At 48.4% G+C, this 21,579-nt stretch overlaps 1 protein-coding gene across 4 annotated transcripts in view; it reads right to left on the bottom strand.

Annotated features, from left to right (window-relative positions):
- Positions 1-21,579, bottom strand: part of FRMPD1 (FERM and PDZ domain containing 1) — a 145,629-nt gene that overhangs the window by 3,562 nt on the left and 120,488 nt on the right. For all 4 annotated transcript variants that reach the window (XM_084778083.1, XM_084778082.1, XM_084778085.1 and 1 more), the window contains exons 7-15: positions 17,943-18,038; positions 11,270-11,395; positions 9,880-9,999; positions 8,707-8,843; positions 6,774-6,900; positions 6,551-6,646; positions 4,674-4,856; positions 2,525-2,672; positions 455-1,267 (exon numbers count right to left, since the gene is read on the bottom strand). In XM_084778083.1, coding sequence (XP_084634209.1) covers positions 455-1,267; positions 2,525-2,672; positions 4,674-4,856; positions 6,551-6,646; positions 6,774-6,900; positions 8,707-8,843; positions 9,880-9,999; positions 11,270-11,395; positions 17,943-18,038 — 1,846 coding nt within the window. The remainder of the gene's footprint in view (positions 1-454; positions 1,268-2,524; positions 2,673-4,673; positions 4,857-6,550; positions 6,647-6,773; positions 6,901-8,706; positions 8,844-9,879; positions 10,000-11,269; positions 11,396-17,942; positions 18,039-21,579) is intronic.

The following is a 21,579-nucleotide window of genomic DNA, read 5'->3' as shown; positions in this document are numbered from 1 at the left end:
GCTTCACAATATTTGTTGGGAAACATGAGAAACCTACTAAGAGATCCCCAACTTTCTGATGCCAGGGACCCCTGGACTCCCAAAAGCCATCAAATACCACTGATGACCTGTCTTGTTGCTTCAGGGCCTGATTTCAAGTACCCTCAGGATCTGTAGAAGCACAGCTACTCTCTCTACAAGGCCTAGCCCATTTGACACCGGGAAGCCTTCCCTGGTTCTCACAGTGGGATGAATTCCTCTCATTGTTCCTTGCCTACAACTTTCCAAACCTTCCTTGCAGCCCTGACTCAAGGCCACGATGTTTATAGTTTGGTCCATGGAATCCAGGTCAGCCTCCTTAAAAGCAGAGGAGGCTGTATCTTGCTCTCAAGATGGCCCTGGGCTCTTAGAAACTAGTTAAGGGTATACAGATCTGCTGGGGTAAGGGGGGTTGGGGGGGGAGATAAGGGCTCACCTGAGAGTGTGTCCGGGGGTGTGAGTTTGTCGGCTGCATCATAGTATTCCTCGTCTGAGCTGCCATCCTCAAAGGCCAGTGGTGGCAGTGGGTGCAGGGCCAGGGCTTCCAGCATAGAGCCGGGCTGAGCCTCCGTCCAGCCCTGCTGGCACCATGGTGGAGGTGCGGCTCCCTGCCGGGAAGCTGTGCTTTCTGAGCTGTCGCTCAGGTGGCTGCCCGGGGAGACACTGGAACACAGGCTATAGTAGTCAGTCCTGCTGCCCTCATACAGCCTGGGGTCTAGCCTGCCCATGCTCAGTTCTGGTCCCCAGCTGCAGGCCTCTGCAGCTAGGCCCTGGGGACACTCTATCTTTGGGCACCGAGGGTTGGCACTCTGGGCCAGGTCCAGCAAACACAGGAAACCGCTGGTCTCAACCCTGCTTTTTTCCTCTTGGCTGTTGGTCTCAAGGCCCTTTGAGAAGTCTGGTGGGCCAAAGTGGAAGAAGCTGGTCCCACTGGAGGAGCAGGCATCAAAGTCATCCTCCTCCAGGGCATCCATGGACTCACTGGAGCCGCTGGTCCTGCAGCCTCGGCTCTCGGTATTGGCTGAGTCAGATGCCTCGGATTCAGCACTGTCTATCACGCTGCTGGCCCCACAGGTGCTCGGGCCTCTCCTGGTCACCTCAGGTGTGGAGCTGTCTCCTGGGGGCTGCTGCTCTCTAACAAATGGTCTGCAGAGGTTCAGCTTCACCAGCCGTCGGTCAGGCAGGGGCTCCAGGACACAATCCACCTCAGAGGACTCCTCCGAGTCACTGCAGGCCCTAGACTCATAGCCTACGAGAGACAGCACACTGAGAGTTACAAACCAACATCCAGGCCTGACAGATACCTGTGTGTCATCCTGCTGAAGGGGAAAAGACAAGAAGCGACTGACCCAAACTGCCAAGTGTCCTAGAAAAACTGTCCTTGAGAACAGCTAGGAGGCAAACCGCTTAAAACCAAGATCACTCCTGTTTATCCCATGGTATAAAAACATCTGCAGTGGGAGAGAGAAGCCAGATGTTTCTCTGTGGAGAGACACGCTGCCTCGCATCCTCTTCATCAATCATGGCTCCCCAGATAACGATTTTTTACAAGGCCCTTCTCCAGTCCTTCCGGCTGGGTGATGTAAGCGCTGAATCTGGTGGTCTGCTGTATATATTGCCGCTTGCTGTAGACTAATAAACTCACTTATTCAAACCTGAAAGCATGGCTACCACGGGCCATTCTCTGTATGGAACACATGCAATGGCACTGACAGGAGGATAGGTAAGCTAGATTTTTATTTAAGGGATATGCAAAGACGTGTGTAGGTTATATATAAATTATAAACCACTTCATGGAAAAGATTGAACATGTATGGATTTGCGGTGCTGGCGTGGATGATGGCATCCAATCCTCTGTTCTCGCGGAATGATCTGTGTGTGCCTATTCTGCCCACATGCTGAAACACTGTAATGGTAAGACGCTGAGCATCCCTGTCTATCTCCAGTCACTAACAGTGTGTTGGCAGCCTGCCACGGTGGTGGTGGTGGTGGTGGTGGTGGTGGTGGGAGTGTGAGGATTATCCCCTGCAGAGGCAGATGTTAAACATTTATAAGGACGGCCCTGGAAAAGCCACATCATAGAACAGCTGAAGAAATGTGATGGCGACCCTAAGCCTCCTGGGACCCTATCTGTTTCCCTGCCCTTTAAGATTTGTTTCCCCCATCACCACTGCTACTTCAGTCTTCTGTCTCCAGGTACCCAGTTTTCACTGAACACGTAAGATTGAGAATTTCTATCACAAAAGGATGAGGAAACGTGCCAAGGGTGTGGATGAGAACCAAGGCGCCCACATTCTGAAAAAGTGACATCTCCTTTCGCTGAGAAGTAAGGTACAGTGGATCTTAGAGGTGGTTTTGGGAAACTCCACAGGGAACCAGAAACTTAGCATTCCTCAGCATTTAGGAGAATTCCAAGTACTAGGAAAGCGTCTCTAATATTTAAGACCAACTGCTCAGTTGGAAATAAGCAGGGCTATCCTTACTGGGGAGAGGCGCAGCACCTCACCTTCTTCAGCAGACACCCGGTGAATCTGCTGTCTGTTTCCAGACCAGAGGAAAACAGAGTTGGCGGGGTCCACAAACAGCCGGTAGTACCCCGCAATCAAGCAGGCCAGGTCTTTTGCACTGTTGGATTCCAGCAACAAAGTCAGAACCTGTGAAGGCAAGGAGAACTTTTCTGTTCGCAGAGGGCTAAGACGCAACAAGGCCTATAGGAGCAAAGAGGGATACTAACTACACTCAGCCATGGTCCCCAGACCCTCCCCAAGCGGCCCACATTCTCACATCGAGGAACTAAATCTAAATGACCAAACATGCATGCGTACATGCACACACAAACAGTCACCCATGTGCATACCCTGACACACCGTAGGTTCCTGAGGTGGTTTGAATAGGTTTGGCGTTGGAGGTTGGTCTGATGTCTTTTGATGCTAATTACTGCTTGCTGTCTCTGTGACCCACCTGTACCTTGCCTAAGAGCCTAACCTGTTTGACCAATAAAAGGCCATCACCCCTGGGCAGGGCAAATGGCATAGGCCTGGCTAAGGTTCCCAGGCTGGAGGAGACAGAAGGAATCTTGGGAGGAGGAGAGACAGGAGGAGGAGAGGGGAGAAGAAGGAAGGGCGCCATGGGTTAGGTGGAAGAGACGCACACGGCCGGTGTGGATGGAGGATTTGGCCCAGATGAAGAACATTAGCAAGTATATGGGATTATGGATGGGAGGTAGCTTGATAAAAGTTATTACAAGCATATGGCATACCTGTCCCACTATGGGAAGTAGTTTAGGGTATTAATATCTGCCCTGCCCCAGGTTAACTAAGGCTATTTTAAAATATAACAGGTGTCTGTGTCTTGATTGAATCCTGGCAGGTTAGAAAATACTGTTGTAATAATAATTATAGGCCTGATAATAAACATTATTAGGCCATACTGGTAATTTAGCAGCAACAGTTTGGCCCCCTTAGACTCATGTGTTTGAATGCTTAGTCCCCAGGGAGTGGCACTATTAGGTGGTGTGTCCTTGTTGGAGGAAGTGTGTCACTGTGGGAGTGGGCTTAGAGGTCTCCTATGCTCAAGCTATGCCCAGCGTGGCTCACAGTCTCCTTCTGCTGCCTTTGGATTAAGATGTAGATTTTTAAAAAAGATTTATTTATTTATTATGTGTACAGTGAGCACTAGATGACATTACAGATGGTTGTGAGCCGCCATGTGGTTGCTGGGAATTGAACTCAGGACCTCTGGAAGAGCAGTCAGTGCTCTGAACCGCTGAGCCATCTCTCCAGCCGAAGATGTAGATCTTAATCTCAGCTCCTTCTCCAGCATCATGTCTGCTTGCATGCTGCCATGTTCTCTGCCCTCATAATAATGGGTTAAACCTCTGAAACTGTGAGCCAGCTCCAGTGAAATGTTTTTACTTCAAAGAGTTGCCGTGGTCACAGTGTCTCTTCACAGCAATGGAAACCCTAAGACAGTCCCTCCCGCCTAATCTATATATTGTCTCCTTTCTTTCTATCCTACACAGCCCCACACACCCCGCTCGTTCATACAGCTGGTCCCTTAGAGGCCTGACATATCACAGGAAAAGTGAACAAATATGGGCAGAGAACGAGGAAAAGGGTGATAAAAACACAGACCCACTCTCGAGCACAGTGGATGAACTCAAAGCAGGGAATTGTGGATGCAGACTTCCCAGGAAGGCACAGGAACTACCCTGAACAGTTTACTCATTTTAACTTTCACCCAACACTCCGAGTCCAGAATTTCTCATCAATAAAACACATGGCCCAGGACCAGGCAGTGGTGGCACACACCTTTAATCCCAGCACTCAGGGAGGCAGAGGCAGGTGGATCACTGTGATTTCGAGGCCAGCCTGGTCTACAAAGTGAGTTCAGGACAGCCAAGGCTACACAGAGAAACCCTGTCTTGAGAAACAACAACAACAACAACAACAATACCCTAATCAAACCAAACCAAAAATACCGCATCAAGAGCTTCTTGTCTCCACTTCCCACTTGAGGCAGATCCTCTTAGCCAGATAAACAGTGGACTTCATTACTTCATGTAAAGTCCAAATCTTACACTCAAAGCTCATATAAACTACCCTAGACTATTTCACACCACATCCCAGAGGTCAGACTCCCTTCCCCGGTGTTACCTTAACATCCTGCAGATACACCTTGACCATGCTCACTTTCTCAGACTCTGCCGTCAGCTCCACGCGGCTGATGCTGGCAAACTCTGCCAGCGTGGACATGATGTTGAGTTTGCTGTTGATGATCTGGCTAATCCCATACTTGGCTCCCACTAGAAGGGCGATGTAGGATTCTCTATCCTGTAGCTGCGGGAGAGCGGAAGGGAAATTAGTGTCTACCCACAAGCTTGTGAGAACACAGACACACCGCACACGATGTCCCCCTCGCAAATTCTTTTTAGAAGGGGGGTGGGCGGGGATGTTTTTGCTGTGTAGCCCAGGCTGGCCTCAAATTTATGGTCCTCCTGCTTGCAGTCTCCTGAGTGCTGGGATTACAGTCTGTGCCAGGCCTGACTTCTCTCTCTACCAAGTTTGTTTCCTATTTCAGCCCCTCACCACCACTCACTGAGACTACTCTTCCACAGCCAAATTTAAAATAAATGTATCTCCTATAAACTCTTTATTTTTTCTATTTTAAAATTATATGTATATTTGTGTCTCTGTGTACGAGTTCCATGCCAACGGCTGCCAGAAGAGGGCGCTAGATTTCCTGGAACTGCAGCTGCAGGCAGTTGTGAGGGGGGATTTGAACGCAGGCTGCCTGCAAGGAGCTGTACATGCTTAGCCCCTGTCATCCAGCATTAAAAAACAGAGGCAGGAGTACACGGAAAGCTTTAGGCCAATATGGGCTACAGAGACTGTGTCTCAACAAAACAAAATGAATACACACCATCTTATGCCTAGGGAAAGCCTTGGCCGCCTCAAACCAGAGCAGCCCCTCCATCATGTGCACCCCACATCCTTTGTATGTCTCTGAGAACCTGGGCATATCTTACTTATTTCATCAACTTTCACATGACATGTAAAGTTCTCTGACAGTACAATCCGTATTATTCTGTATTTGTAGCTGAGCCCCGAGCCAGCCCTGCATCCCTCGCTGGCTGCCCGTTCTTCCCAGAGACAGGAAAAGCAAAGGCAGGCTGGGGTCGGAGGGCTTTCCCAGTCCCTTCACATCCCTCTGTCCCGTGATCTAGTCCCTCTTTCACCTTTGGGGTCTTGTCTTTATACACAGACTCCTCCCATTTTCCTCATTCCTCTGACCACTCGCTTTTCTTCTGTCTGGGCTGTGAGGTCAGCAGTCTTATTGGACTGACCCATGACTAAAAGTAAGTAATAAAAAACATAAGACCTCTGAATTTTTTTTTTTTAAAGTATCTACTTGTCAGCTGCTCTGAGCTGTGAATTTCTGGGGTTGGTGGCCTGGTGGAGGAGAGTCTCTTGAACCGCACCACGCACCGTGACCACTGACAGCTGTGACGCACGTGTGCTGGGCCGAGACTCCACAAAGGAAGCAGGGTTCCTGGCAGAGGGCTCTTCTCCTTTCCTTGTCTCAGGCCCACACCTCAGTTCATTTTTCTGCACCATCAGGCCCAGTCTGGCAGCCAGTCTGATATTCCCATCCATCGCTCCCCACGATGCCCTCGTGTGCTGAAGTTCCCAAAGGTGCTGCTCACAATCGGCTTCACCCCAGTGCTTTTCTCCCATTTTCCAGCCAGTCCCCATCCAACCATCTGAAAGCCATCGCCATCTTGGACCCAGACCAAGTTAGCGATGGAAGTGTCTTTCTTCCCATCCCTCCACAGAAGCCATAGTTTGCCTTGTGGCTTTGTCGTGTGGGGTAGCTTATTTCATCCTCGAGGGCAGAAATCGTAACTTTCTCAGCTCTGCCTCCCCTTGCATCTTCCATGGGTGAATACCAAGCCAGGGCCCCATAAATATCTGCCAATCTGCAAATATTCAAGTCCCGAGCAAGCGGGAACCCATGGTTTTCTGGTACATACCATCAAAGTCGCATTAAAGACTTTCCCGCCATATGTCTTGAGTTCCCCAAGGATCTGAAGATAATTTAAGCGTAGCTGAGCAGCAGAAATAAGTTGCTTTGACAGAGAAAAAAAAAAGATTGTTGAAATCAGAGTTATCTGCTTGCCTAAAATCCAGGCAATATTGACAATGACTCCCCCAGCAGACATCTGGGTGGGTCGGCAGAAGCTGCAACTGCCCTACCTTCTGTCGGGGTTCCAGCAAATTCTGGTTTCTCTTCATGTGAAAACTAATGGCTTTCTTGATGTCTTTGCCTTTCATATTTCGGAGTAAAGTTGGAGATATAAAATTCTCAATCCCCCAGTCTTTCCTGCCAGGAGACACAGCGGAGACAAGGAGGCCATGGTTACATTGCACTTGGGTCTAATGAAGAGCAAATGCTATGCAACTCAGATCTAGAGTTCTGAGCACACAGCAGTTATGAGCCCTGTTCTCTAGTGGGTGGAACAGAGACAGGCACAGAGGCAGTGGTACAGATACAGAAAGATACAGAAAGATAAAGGGGATGGCTATGTATATCTGCATTTCCTCTATATGTATATCTCGATAAAAGGAAAGAGAGACGGGGATGGGGGTGCAGGGGGGGGCATTTCCTCATAGGCACACATGATAGACACTATACAGATGCTGTGTTTAGGACCCCCCGACTGACCTGGAAACACACTGGTCTCTCTATAGTGTGATATTTCACACTATATTCAAAGCAGAAGCTCTCAATTTCCTTTTAAGTACAAAATCCCATTTTATTTATTTCCTTGTTTGTGTATGTATTTATTGTGTGTCTATACTGAGTCACACCTCCAAGGAGAGTCTGAGCTGCTGTATTTTAGCGAGTGTGCCCATGCGTAGTGGTCAGAGGACAACTTGTGGGGCTCGGCTCTCTCCTTGCACCCTGTGGGCCCTGAGGATTGAACTCAGACTGTGAGGCTTGGCAGCAGGTGCCGTCCCTGCAAAGCCCTCCAGCAGGCCTGTTCTCAGTCCTCTTTATGACAAAAATATGTGGCACGATCATCTAGATAGGAGAACAACTCTCCCACCCGCTGCTAGAAAACAAACCCAGGGTTTTGCACATGCTAGGCTAGCGCTCTATCGCTGAGTTATGTTCCCTGCCCAAACGCTCTTGCTGCAGACAGCACTTGTCAATCCCCAAGGCTAAGCGTCTGAATGTTATTAACCTAGAAGCCACGGAATGCCCCTAAAGTTGCTCCTTGACTCATTATAACAGGGGAGGACCAGGGAGCTTGTCTGTTCTTTTTTTAAAAATTTTTTTATTTTATTAATTTATTCATATTACATTAAATTGTTATCCCATCCCTTGTATCCTCCCATTCCTCCCTCCCTCCCATTTTCCCCTTACTCCCCTTCCCTATGACTGTGACTGAGGGGGACCTCCTCCCCCTGTATATGCTCATAGGGTATCAAGTCTCTTCTTGGTAGCCTGCTATCCTTCCACTGAGTGCTGCGAGGCCTCCCATCCAGGGGACGTGGTCAAATATGGGGCACGAGAGTTCATATGAAAGTCGGACCCCACTCTCCACTCTACTGTGGAGAATGTCCTGTCCATTGGCTAGATCTGGGTAGGGGTTCGAAGTTTACTGCATGTATTGTCCTTGGCTGGTGCCTTAGTTTTGAGCAGGGAGCTTGTCTGTTCTTAAGATCTGATTTCTCCGTATAATTTTGATGCCTAGACAAGCTAGAGCTGAGGCCTGGGGAGGGCCTTGGCATAATGGGTGTTAGCGCTCAGAGATAAGAATCAAGGGGTACGTGGACCTTAGGATTTGAAGCCTCACCCATTCAAGGTGCTGCGGGGGGGGGGGGGACATAATACAATAGCAATTGTATCACACCTGTTGGTAGAATTAATTTCCAAGACATCCCTGCCTTGACAACTGATGGCCTCAGACATCCTTCCAGGGACTGGAAATTTCCAAGAGGACCCTGCGTTCACTACAGGTGGAAGTGGCTTCTAGCCAGATGGGGAGCCAGGCTGGGAAAAGGGAAACGGATGGAGAGATAAAAGCAGATGGGCCAGTATCAGCTTTCTGCGGAGTCTGGCCATCCTGGCTAGGAGCCGGCAGTCACACATGTGACCCAGCTGCCACCCCCTGCCACTCACTCTATGTACTTCAAAGAGATCTTCTGTGGCTGGGCGCAGGCATAGATCCGCTCTTGGATGTGCAGGGCTGCAAGCCGGAGAGCAGAGTTGCACTTCATCTCCACGGCAAAGCGCTCCTGCAGGACATCGCTGCAGCTCTGCAAGAGATTACAGAGCAGCTGGGCAACAGGCGAGTCTGCACTTGTACCCCCATCTCTCAGCTCAGAGGATCAGCAGTCAGCTTCGAGGTCTGGCTCTGACAGTTCTTGGTTGTGTGACCTTATTTATACATTATTAAGACTTCTTTCAGCACGATGCCTTCCGCTGCTAACTGCATACTAACTGTGTGAGCTACACTGCTTGGTGTCTGGGTGTCTGTGGGGCTTAGGGAAGATAATACGCAGGAATGTAGGCATTAAGCACACAGCATTATATAAATGCAGATACAGTGGATTGGTGGTACGGCAGCTGCTGCTACTATGATTTCCCGGTGCCATTTCTGTAAGACTTGGGCCAGTTTTACACCCAAATTGAATGCCTCTTCTGTAAACTAGTAACATCTCCCAGATGATTCTTCCCATCCATATAAATAACAAAATTAATCTCACCCCAGGCAATAGGGGGAAGGGTCAGGCTGGGAGCCAAGAAGCCAGGTTTCTAGGCAGGCATGGTGGTTGCACGCCTTTAATCCTAACACTCAGGAGGCAGAGGCAGGCGGATTTCAGAGTTTAAGGCCACTCTGGTCTACAGAGCTAGATCTAGGACAGCCAGGGCTACACAGAAGAAATAATGCCTCGAAGAAGGAAGGAAGGAAGGAAGGAAGGAAGGAAGGAAGGAAGGAAGGAAAACTAAATCAGGTTTTGGCTCCACTAAGTGGGGACCTCAGAACATGCCCCTTCTAATACCCAGTTATGTCATCTCTAACATGAGCTTGCGCAGCACTAAAGCTCTGTTCAGCAATAATAAGGGAAACGATAACAGTGCTTAATAGTATTAGAAAAGTGTATCATCTACATTGAGGACTAAGCCTAAATTTGATTAGTCCACAGCAAATCTCCCATCACAGCAACTCGGAGCAGGAATGAAAGGGAAGGGTGATGGGACCCGCTGTCCTCTCAAAAAAAGACAATCCCTGTGCAGAGCTGTTTAGCTGCCACCAAGCCGCTGTCTCCCCAGGAAGCACAGCCCGGTCACCTGTAGGTAGAGATATTCAAAGGCCACCGGGTCCTCTTTCAGCAGGTCCAGGGGGTCCTTGGGAACAAAGCAGACCCTGAAGAGGCAGCGGGAGTCCTGCGAGTCTTCCCTCTCCACCACCTGCCCAGGGCAAAGAAGACACTGTGACCTCACAGCTCTCTACACAGCCGCTTCACACGGGAAAAGAAAGACCTGTTCTAGTTCCGGCTCTCCCCAGACAGCACAGCTTTCCCTTTTAGCCGGACTTTCTTTCCCCGTGGTACAGAATGTGAAAGATCTGAAAGGGTGATGTTTCTTCCTTCACAGACCCTGTGGCATCTCAAGGCCCTCCCAGGGACAGGCTGGAACTACTTCCTTTGTGGTTCTAACGTGAGGCCTCCCTCCCCAGAACGTGCTTAAACACTTGGTCTCTTCTGGGAGACTGTAGAGCTTTAGGAGGCGGGGCCTGCTTAGAGAGCGAGGGTCTCTGAGGCAGGGTACAGGGTCTGCTTTTGCTGACAGTCTCTCCATTTCCTGTCTGCCACACAATGTGGGAGCTGCCAGAAGCTCCCACCACCACGGACGAGAAGTGCTTCTGCCGCCACGCCCGGATGGCAATGGCACCTAATTGTTTCTGCAGCACCAAAGCCCGGTTGCGCAGTGCAGTGTCGATGCGCTGCAACTCCCAAACTCTGAGGTGAAGTAATATCAGTGTCTATTTCTACAACGGAAGATGTAGCTTGTACCTTTCTGCACTTTGTTCCCTCCTCTCCCCCTATTTTGGGGATTTAATTTGATTTTCTTCCTCAATGTAAATGCAAGAAATCATATATATTTATTTAAAAAAAAAATAGTTTGCAGCAGTCATCAAGCAGTGGCCAGGTCGTAACTCACTTGCGATGAGGGAGGCCGAGTGACCTCCAAGGTCAAGGCTTCCCCATTGTACTCTGCTGCTGAAGAAGCCCTTCCCTGCCCCAGCTGTGATCTTTTCACAGTACACACCCTACAATGGTTTGTTGAACTGACCTGTCAGTGCATTTCCTGCATGGCTGACAGATTGGGTGACGAAGATGGACTAGCTGTCCCATCATGGGAGTGCCTCTCATGGGGGCAAGAGACCACAAAGAGAGCTTTGGACACAGCAACCAATGGCCCTTAATAGTTCTGAGACAGCAGGTGCCAGGAAAGGTCATCAGAGATGGAAAGCAAAGAGCTTTATCAGATATGAGACCTGGGGAAACCATCTAAGTCTCATATCCATACCTCTAAGGTGGACGGCTTGGACTATGCCCTGCCTACTTCGTTGGAGCAGATGCAGACTAGGCCTGAGTGTTGCTCTGCTGTCCCTCCGGCTGAGTGAGTGCAAGTGGCTGAGGAGCCTGGCCTCCCAGAGCAGGGCAGGGTCTCCTACCTGCTGGATGAGTTCTTCTTCGTGCAGCAGGTGTAGGTGGGAGACGCTGTACTGCTCCTCCAGGGCCAGTGCAAAGTACTCGATACTGCGGATGGACAGCTTCTCCTTCACTGTGAGGATGATGTCCTGGTAGCAGAGGGGAAGAGAGGTCTCCCGATGAGTGGGGGGACCTCCTGGATGTTCCTACAGCTCCCCTAGCATCTGGGGAGAGGCTGGTGCTGCTGTGTCCCTCCTCCGTCCACTACTAACACAGGCAGGGTCCGGGTTCCCTTGTCTGACTTTTATGGCCCTGCACCATGTTATCTTGTTTTCCTTGGGAGGAAGCAGCCACCGAGGGGAGTAGCAGTCTCTTGCCTCGGCGCCTGGGTAGACGCTGCAGAGTTGCCTGTCTATACCAACTGCTTCCTGGACTCCTACCAGTTACCTCATGTGACTATGAGTGGCTTCAGGTTCTTCCTGGGACATGGAAGATAAGAATGCCAGCAGACTGCCAGGGAGGCTGTCAAGATGGAATGGCAGATAGTGGCTTGATGGTTACCGGGCCACACTGACCCTGCCTGTTATTCTCAGTTGGGGTGGGAGTATCTTTGTTTGCTTTCCATTCTGAAGACTGACCCTACAGCCTCACACATACTGAGCTAAGTCTCCAGCTCCTGGGGCACTTTTAATCATTGTCACCCCGCCCCATTACTTAATTTAATATCCACTTCTTTAATAAATTATATTCTTTTTGTTTTGCTTTTTGTTTTCTGAGACAGAGTTTCTCTGTGTAGCCCTGGCTGTCCTGGACTTGCTTTGTAGACCAGGCTGGCCTCGAACTCACAGCGATCTGCCAGCCTCTGCTTCCCGAGTGCAGGGATTAAAGGCATGCGCCACCACACCCAGATAATTATGTTCTTTTTGTAAAAGACAGCATAGCAGGCACATCAATGGGTTCTAGGCTGAGACTGATCTTCCTGGCTTCACCCTGTGTCCGTGGACACACCGCTTGTTCTCTCCGTGGCTTGGTGCTTTTACTTTGGTAGACACCAACAACTATTACCTGGACTGCTGTGTGCATTTAGCTCCCCACAGAAGGCAGGTGGTGTCCTACACATGCGCACCGCCAGCATTTGTTTTCTTGCTCATTACTGTCCCTACTAGACAGCAGTGTAACCCTCACCTACATTTGAGTCTTATCCAGGGTTTCTATTACCATGATAAATACCATGACCAAAAGCAAAAGTTGGGGAGGAAAGGATTTATTTGGCTTATACTTCCAAATCACTGTTCGTCACTGAAGGAAGTCAGGACAGGAACTCAAACAGGGCAGGAACCTGGAGGCAGCAGGTGATGCAGAGGCCATGGAGGGGTGCTGCTTACTGGCTGGCTCCTCATAGCTTGCTCAGCCTCCTTTCTTATAGACCCAGAACCACCAGGCCAGGGATGGAACCACTTACAATGGGCTGGGCACTCCTCCACCAATCACTAATTAAGAAAATGTCCTATAGGGCTGGGCATGGTATGCATGCCTTTAATCCCAGCACTTGGAAGCAGAGGCAGGTGGATCCCTGTGAGTTTGAGGCCAGCCTGGTCTACAAAGTGAGCCCAGGATAGCCAGGAGGGCTACACACAGAGAAGCCCTGTCTTGAAAAACCAAAATGACAAAAGAAAAAAGAAAAAAGAAAGAAAGAAAGAAAGAAAGAAAGAAAGAAAGAGAAGGCCCTATAGCCAGATCTTATAGAGCATTTTCTCAGTTGGCGCTCCCTCCTTTCAGATGACCATAGCCTGTGTCAAGCTGACATAAACCAGCCAACACAGTTTAGGTCTGTTATACTCCAATGCTCGGTGCCTAGGATATGCTCAGCAAGGTGTCACCTGATGAGTGACCGCTACAGATACAAGTGGACGCACTACAGAACCTGTCAGAACCTCAGACTTAGAAAGCCCCAAACCATTACGTACTGTTTGCTCCCTGTGACTCCTTTACTACTGGCTCCATCACTCTCCATAACTACGCCAGTGACTAAGCCCTGAAGAGGATATGTGCTTCTGCAATTCAACAGCATCAACTCAGTGCCTACTGTGTGCCGGGCATGGTGCTTACCACAGCAGCAAGCCCCATCACTCTCTCTTAGCAGTACAGTTATGAAATACAGACTTATACACTTCTGGCATTGCAGACTGACTACTGAGTTTAAGAAAACAGTTTGTTTGCAACATTTTATCCACTCATTCTCTGTATATGTTTGTGGTTGTGCACATGCCACAGAGTGTGTGTGTGGAGCTCAGAGGACAGTTTGCAGGAATCTGTTTTCTCCTTCCACCATCTGGGTTCTGAGGCCCAAACTCAGGTTGCAGGCTTGGCGGCAAACGCTTTTACCTGTTGAGGTATTGCACTGGCCCGGATTATTGGTCTTTGACTAATTGGCAAGGCTGCCTCCTGACTCTGTGAGTCCCTCTTCCCATCTCTCCCTTGCCTTGAAAGCCCATACATGTTTCCTGTCTTGGCAACATGCTGTCCAGTGGACCCTCCTGCCACCCAGCAGTCCTCCACTTTGCATCCAGAGAGGAGTTGCCAAGCTACAGCCATGGAACAAATCCAGCTCATCGCTAATTTTGTCATTAGAATTCATGAGAACAAAGCCATGCCAGCCACTCTGATAGGAAAGTTGAGTAAGTGACCTGATGGTTGGCAAGACCTAAAACATTTACTATCTGTTCTTTCATCATGTTGATCCGGGTAGTGGTGCTCAACCATCCTAGGGCTGCAAGCCTTTAATACAGTTCCTCAGTTGGTGGTGACCCCAACCATGAAGTCAGTTTTTTGTTGCTACTTCATAACTGTAATTTTACTACTGTTATGAATCATAATGTAAATATTGGTATTTTCCAACGGTCTTAGGCGACCCCTGTGAAAGGGTTGCTCAGCCTCCAAGAGGTCTAGAGGAGCTTGTCTAAGCTTGCATCTGTCATGGTCTCTCTTGCTCAAGAACATTCAGTGGCTCCCCAGGGTTAAATGACCAAAATCCAAGTTCAGTTTAACAGATACTTAAATATCAAGTGCTAACTCAACTACTCCTTCTATAGTATCCCCCCCCCATCTTTTTTAAGAAGTAGGGCCTCGGGGCTGGAGAGATGGCTCAGAGGTTAAGGATACTGACTGCTCCTCCAGAGGTCCTGAGTTCAATTACCAGTAACCACGTGGTGGCTCACCATCATCTATAGTGTGATCTGATGCCCTCTTCTGGCCTGCAGGTGAACATGCAGGCAGCGCACTGTATATATAATAAATAAATAAATAAATAAATAAATAAATCTTAAAAAAAAAAAAGTAGGGTCTCAAGGCTGGGAGTGGTGGTGCACACCTTTGATCCCAGCAGTTAGGAGAACTCTGTGAGTTCAAGGCCAGTCTGACTACATAGAGAGACCCTGTCAAAAGAAAGAAAGGAAGCAGGGAGAGAGAGAGAGAGAGAGAGAAAGAGAGAGAGAGAGAGAGAGAGAGGAGGTCTCAGGACTAGAGAGATGGCTCAGTAGTTAAGATCTGAGATTGATTCCCAACACACAAATCAGACAAATAATAAACTTTTGTTAACTTCAGTTCCCAAGAGATCTAACTCCTATGGTCTCCATGGGTACCTGTACTTGTGTGTACATACCCACACACAGGTATACACACACACACACACACACAATTATAAACGACAGAAATAAATTTAAAAAAGAAAGAAAGAAAGAAAGAAAGAAAGAAAGAAAGAAAGAAATAGAATCTCACAATGTAGTCCAGGGTAACTTCAAATTCATGATCCTCTTGCCTCAGTCTTGAATGCTAGGATTGCAGGTGTGCACCACCATACCCCACTTCCCACTTTATGTTCTGGTACTTGTGTCAGTGTGTCTGTCCTGTGCTCCTACATGTGGCAAGCGTGTCCATCTCTGGGTCTTTGTTGGTTTTCTTTCATCACCACTCCTGATCCACTGCTATCATAACCCGTGCGTCTTTCCATGTCTGCCCCGGCCCATGCTCTCCCCGCTGAGTCTGCGCAACATCAGTTCTGTGCCCCTGTCCTGGCCCTGAGCACACCACACCGTACCTTGTCCCCAACTCCAACTACAAGCCCAATACCCTAGGCTTCCTAGGAGGATGACCCTAGGCAAATGGCTTCTGTATTAGCAACATCTAAATGACACTGAAACGCCTGACCCACATGTGTCAGTAAGTCAGTAAATGTTAATGCATCAAATGACATTTTCTTCCACCTAGAGATGCTTTTGTTTGCCTGTGTTTCTTTCTGGGTAGGGTAGCAGAGTCTGTACCCCAGGCTGGCCTCATACTTGCTATGCAGCCAAGGGATGATCTTGATCTCCAGCCACACTCACCCAGCCCATGTAGCTCTAGAGGCCGAACCCAGTGCTCCGTGTGCACTACGCAAAAATTCTACCAACTATGCTATATCTCTGGTCTGAAGAACAACCTTTTTTTTAATCTAAAAATTTTTTAAATTTATTTTTTAAAATTTTATTAATTTATTCATATTACATCTCAATGGTTATCCCATCCCTTGTATTCTCCCATTCCTCTCTCCCTCCCATTTTCCTCCTATTCCCCTCCCCTATGACTGTGACTCAGGGGGACCTCCTCCCCCTGTATATGCTCATAGGGTATCAAGTGTCTTCTTGGTAGCCTGCTATCCTTCCTCTGAGTGCTGCCAGGCCTCCCCAGCCAGGGGACATGGTCAATTATCTAAAAATCTTATTCCCAGAGTGAGGGAGTGGGAAGGAGCCCCTGATGAGCTGAAGTCAGTTTTCGTTTTTTTCACTAACAGGCTTTGTTTATATCCATTGCTCTCCCCACTCTAAAGAGCTAAGAGACTTGCTTTATAAATGTTGGCTACTACAGATAGGATTAGCCGGTGTTAGACTTGCCGAGCCTTTGTTCACTGTCGTAACACTGTCTTCTTAATTCCTGTGATATGAACCCTTATTGCAAATCCCCTCAAGGTATTTCTGGCTGCCACTGAAGCCTTCCTTGCCTCCATCCATTCTACTTTGATCAAAGATGACAGAAGCAGAACCCTGCCTAATTCATTCACAACCGGGGGAGAGGTTAGCCCCAGCCCAGAGCTCAGCAGTAGAGCAGGCTTGATTATAAGCCAATGGATCAAGGCACATTGGGGGCCTATTGGGCCTGCTTTGCTATCTACAAAGTGGAGATAATGCTAGTCAGTCACCTCCCAAGGTTATTGAGAGGTTAAAATAGATAGTAAGGAAGTGCCCAGCCAAGTGCCTGGCATGGATGAAACACATCCACTTCACCCTTTTGTTCCTCCAATAACAAGGGAGCATCCTGGGTTCCAAAGAGCTTTCTCCAGCTTCTCCTATATTACACTAAAGTAGAAACCGGAAGGGAATTTAGAGCAGCTTGGGCAATTCAGAGGAAGGTGCCAGGGTGAAATGTTAGCTATGAGCCTGCGCACATGTGTGTGTGCGTGCATGCACTTAGCGTGCGCAAGTGTACGTGGCCTGGCTACTGTGTATAACATACAGGGTCATCATCCCGCCTCTTACCCAGCCCCCAGAGAGCCAGGCTCCTTATTTAACTTTCTGGGTTTCTTCTTCTTTTTGTTGTTTTGCTTTTGTTTTTGTTGTGTGTTGTGGTCTTTCGTTTGTTTGTGTAAGATGCGGGGTCTCTCTATATAGCCCTGGATGTCCTGGAACTTACCATATAGACCAGTTTGACCTTGAACTCACAGAGCTGTTCCTACCTCTGCATCCTGAGTGCTGGGATTAAAGGTGTGGGTCACCACGCCTGCCACTTACAGCTTCTAACGTTTCAACTACAATAGTTTGCCTGCCCACTGCAGCCTTTCTCAGACACCTCTTCCTTCCATGATCCAGAACAATTAGAACCCCTCCCCCATCTCTGGACCACACTGTCAAGGCATTGGAGGCCCTCCACAGCCACCCCCTCCTTCCCCTAAGAGAACAGCCTGTGCGATCACTGCACGCTTTGCTGGAACTGCCCATTTTCCTGGTGTGCCTCATCTTCCATCTGCCTCTGTGCACCTCTGCCTCCATCTCCGAGCTGCTCAGGTGCGTGTTTCCTTTTCCCTGCCTGGGCTGCTGTGCTGGCACAAGAAAGACGCATGCTATGTGGCACGTGCACAACTCACTTATCCCGTCTTTTGTAGCCTCATTTTATCCTGCTCTAGAGAACCAGAGCTGCTGGGATGCTCACCCTGTCGACAGGTGACTGAAGGCTCCTACAGTCCTTTACCAGGCCCGGTGACCCTCTCAGAGAGTGGGGAGTTTATTATGTGTAAGAATATCCAGCCAGGACTCTGGGCTTGTCTTCACACCTCACCTTGGTGTCTGGGTAGCAGGTGGAGGCAGAGGGAAGAGGTAGGGAAGGGTTAAGGCCCATGGGTAAGGGTGAAAGCATAGGAAATCTAATATGATTGTGGACAAGTCACTTCTACCTCTAGGAGTCCCAACAAACAACAACAACAAACCCCACAGCCACCCCCCACCCCCAAAACCATCTTACTGGGTGGCTATGTAACCAAATGAGATAATACAGTGTGTATCTTGTCATGGGCACAAGACCACCAAGGCAGACAGAGCTATCCAGTGGTCCTTTGAAACTAGCAGCTTCTGTAAGGAAGAAACGTTCAGGTTTACTTTTAATAAATACCTTCACAGTTGTATTTGCCTCGAACTTGAAAGCTTTGGTCTGTCCATTCTCCAGGTACACCTTGAGCACGTTGGGCATACACAGCAGAGAGTTCCCCTGGGAAACACAAGAGTGGGGTTATGTCGCTCACATCGCCTTCTGGCTCCCTGGGGCCTCACACTGCCAGTTCTGGAAAGCTAATTGCTGCTCTTTGGCATTTGGGGATGTCTCCAGGGGCACAGGTTTGCTTTGTTCAGGAAAATGCACGACAGCAGCTCAGTGTGATGGGAAGTGGGGAAGGCAGGGTGGGCCTCGCCCTGTGGGAGCGCTACAGGAGCCTGTCAGTGGCTCACAACCACTCACTGATATGTATCATCTACTGGCTGCCATCCTTAAGGGACACAATTTCAAAGTCTGGCCAGGCGGCTGTGGCACCCGCCTTTGATCCCAGCACTCGGGATGCAGAGGCAGGCAGATCTATGAGTTCGAGGCCAGCCTGGTCTACAAAGCAAGTCCAGGACAGCCAAGGCTACACAGAGAAACTCTGTTTTGAAAAACAAACAAAGAATATGATGATGACTGCTATCTGTGCTCTTCACCTGGGGCCTCCTCATGGGGCTGGCATGGGATGAGGGTGGGGGAGGAGATGGAATGCTTCCTTAGAGCCCCTCCCATTTTACCACTGTAGTGCTCGCTCTGCAGGGAAACATCAGCAAGGGACAGTGCCCTGTACCTCCATGGACCCCAGCCATCACTTCTAAGGGACCCTGCTACTCTTAAAAGGCTTTGGGAGTCAGAGATACAGGGCTAACTTTAGTAACTCTGTGGCAGTCAGGATTCTGGGGAGCAGGGCAGCATTTGGGGGTGTCTCATTTTAAAATGTTCTCTGAGTTGAGCTGAAAGTGAAATGTGCTTTTGGAACTGGCTTTGGAAATTCTTGAGCTCCCAGGATTTGAACCAGGGCTATCTCTATGTGTCTATGAAGAATTTGGGTAGAAAGCCCAACGGGCAAAAACGTTTACCTTGTATTCTGCCGCCCCCCGCCCCCCCCCCCATGCCCCTGAACACACTTGACAGTATTCTCCCGATGAGAATCTAGGCTTCTAAGTATGAAATATCATAGCTCAGCTTAATGTTCTCTTGGACACAATGTTTTTATTTATGGAAGTTAAGGTATAGGGTCACACTCTATCTCGGTTGGTTTGTCACTTGGCACAAGCTAAAGTTATCTGGGAAGAGGAACCTCAGTTGAAAAACCGCCTCCATCCAGACTGCCTGTAAAAAAAAAAAGTCTGTAGGGCATTTTCTTGATTAATGATCCAGTGGGAGGGCTCAGCCCACTCCGCTAGCCCCGCCTCCCGCATGGTCCATCCTATAGCTCCCAAGAAAGTGGGCTCAGCAAGTGAGTGGAAAGAAACTGAGCCTCCTCCATGGCCTCTGCTCCAGTTCCTGTCTCTAGGTTCCTGCCCTGGGTTCCTGCCCTGACTTCTCTCAGGGATGGAGTTCTTTCCTCTCCAAGTTGCTTCTGGTCTTGGTGTTTAATCGTGGCAACAGAGACGCTAAGACACGTTCTGACACCAAAGCACACTCAGCCAGGATGTGGGGCTTCGGGCAGCCCCTTCTGCTGCCAGTTTACGTTCCTGGCTCCGGATATAGAAGTCTCATTTTGGATTCTCCACCTGGGACTCGATACCTTATAATTTGTGATTTACAAGGCTTAGAAAAAAGACACACCCCTAACAACATCACACAGCTCCCATCATTTATTCTTCTTTAAAGTTGCCTTAGATTTTTGTCTAAATTTGTCCAGATTTTAGGGAACTGAACAGACTACGCACAATTCTACACTTCTATTTTTACTCAACATTTCATATATGATTTTTTTATGCAGGTTTACTATTTATCATTGCAAAGGCTTTAAAATATTCCAAGTGAGCCAAAATAACCATCTCTGTTAAAGACATGCAGCACGTTTCTGGTTCTTTTTTTCGCTTGTTCTTTCTTTTTTCTTTCCTTTTCTTATTCTTTCATTTTTCTTTTTTTTTTCTATTTAAAATACTGATATTACAGCTGTCTTTATTATATGCATTTCTTGCATTTAAATTTCCTTATATACTAAATTTATAGAAGTGAGATGTCTTGGCAATATTTCATGCCAGATGTCGAGTTGTATCTTTTTCACCTCCCCCCCACACTTATAAACTATTTTACAAAGCCCCCAGTGGGTGCCTGATTGTAGCTCTTTTTCTCAGCATCCAGGCTGACACTCTTTTTTCCCCTGACTTGTGCTCATTTACTAATAAGCTGGCCGTGCACCAGCTTCGTCACTTCGCCAATGATTTCCTTTGTGTCTCTTTAGCTGTGAGCCAAGCCTGCACATTTCCAAGGCTGGGCTTTCTCGCTCTAGTACAGTCTAGAGCTCTGCGCACCCTCAGAGCTGTCTTCTCATCTTTTCAAGGGAAGTTTAATGGGCTTTTAAATGCTTGTGAGGATGGAAAGGCAGGTCACAGCGATGAGCACTCCCCGGCTTCACTGCCTTTCCTGTGGATGGCTGGTAGAGATGCCTACTCTTGGAGCCCCAATGTGCAAGCTTCCCAGAGTCACTTTTAGGGACCACTGCTCCCCTAAACTGCCCATCCTCACCAAAACTCTTAACCAGTTCAGTATCCTGTTTGGGTCTCAAAACGTGTCCTCTTAAGTTTTCAGAACAGACATCAGGGGATGAGGGATGGTGGTGGTTTTTTTTTTTTTTTTTTTGGTTTGGTTTGGTTTTGGCTTTTTGAGAAGGGGTTTCTCTGTGTAGCCTTGGCTGTCCTGGACTCACTTTGTAGACCAGGCTGGCCTCGAACTCACAGCGATCCATTTGCCTCTGCCTCCTGAGTGCTGGGATTAAAGGTGTGTGCCACTATGCCTGGCCATGATGGTCATTTTTAAAGTGACAGTCCAGGTTACCTGGCCCATACCTGTGATGTCTTCATTCTCTCTGCCCTGGGCTGTTTCTTATGCCCACTACACACCACATACATGACTCTGCAATATGCAAGCTGCTCGCTTCTTGGCCTTTTGGCTAAGAATAAGTGAACGCACATGTTGAATCTACATTTAATCTTCAGAGAGGTTCCAGCCATTTTCACAAGTGTGGACACACAAGAGACTCATCATGGCTGATGGCCAGCATCCCAGGTTTATTCTGATTGATGCATTAGGCTCCACTGGCTCCTTCCTGAACAAGCCTGCCCTTTCCTCTCAGGTCTAACTTTAGATGTGCTTTATCATATACAGGGCAAAGAAAAAAAAAAGGCTTTTATATTGGACCAGGTAACTGAATCCTTTGTTTAAATGGCCATGGACCCCCATTCCTTCAATTTCTCTGGATGACAAGAATTTTTGACTTGAAAGTTTAAAAATCTAATACTGGGCTGGGCACAGTGGCACACGCCTGTAATCCCAGTACTGGGGGAGGCAGAGACAGGTGGATCTCTGTGAGTTCAAGGCCAGCCTGGTCTACAAAGCAAGTCCAGGAAAACCAAGGCTACACAGAGAAACCCTGCCCCGAAAAACCAAAAATAAATCAATAAATAGATAATTTAATACTGACTGCTGATTTCAGAATGTCAATAGTTATTAGCCATTTTACAACGTATGAGTAAATGTGTCT

Source organism: Acomys minous, assembly GCF_964271855.1.
Source record: "Acomys minous genome assembly, chromosome: 1".
In the NCBI taxonomy this organism is placed as follows: domain Eukaryota; kingdom Metazoa; phylum Chordata; class Mammalia; order Rodentia; family Muridae; genus Acomys; species Acomys minous.
The sequence above is the reverse complement of the archived record's forward strand: the minus strand, read 5'-3'. Positions and strand labels throughout refer to the sequence as shown.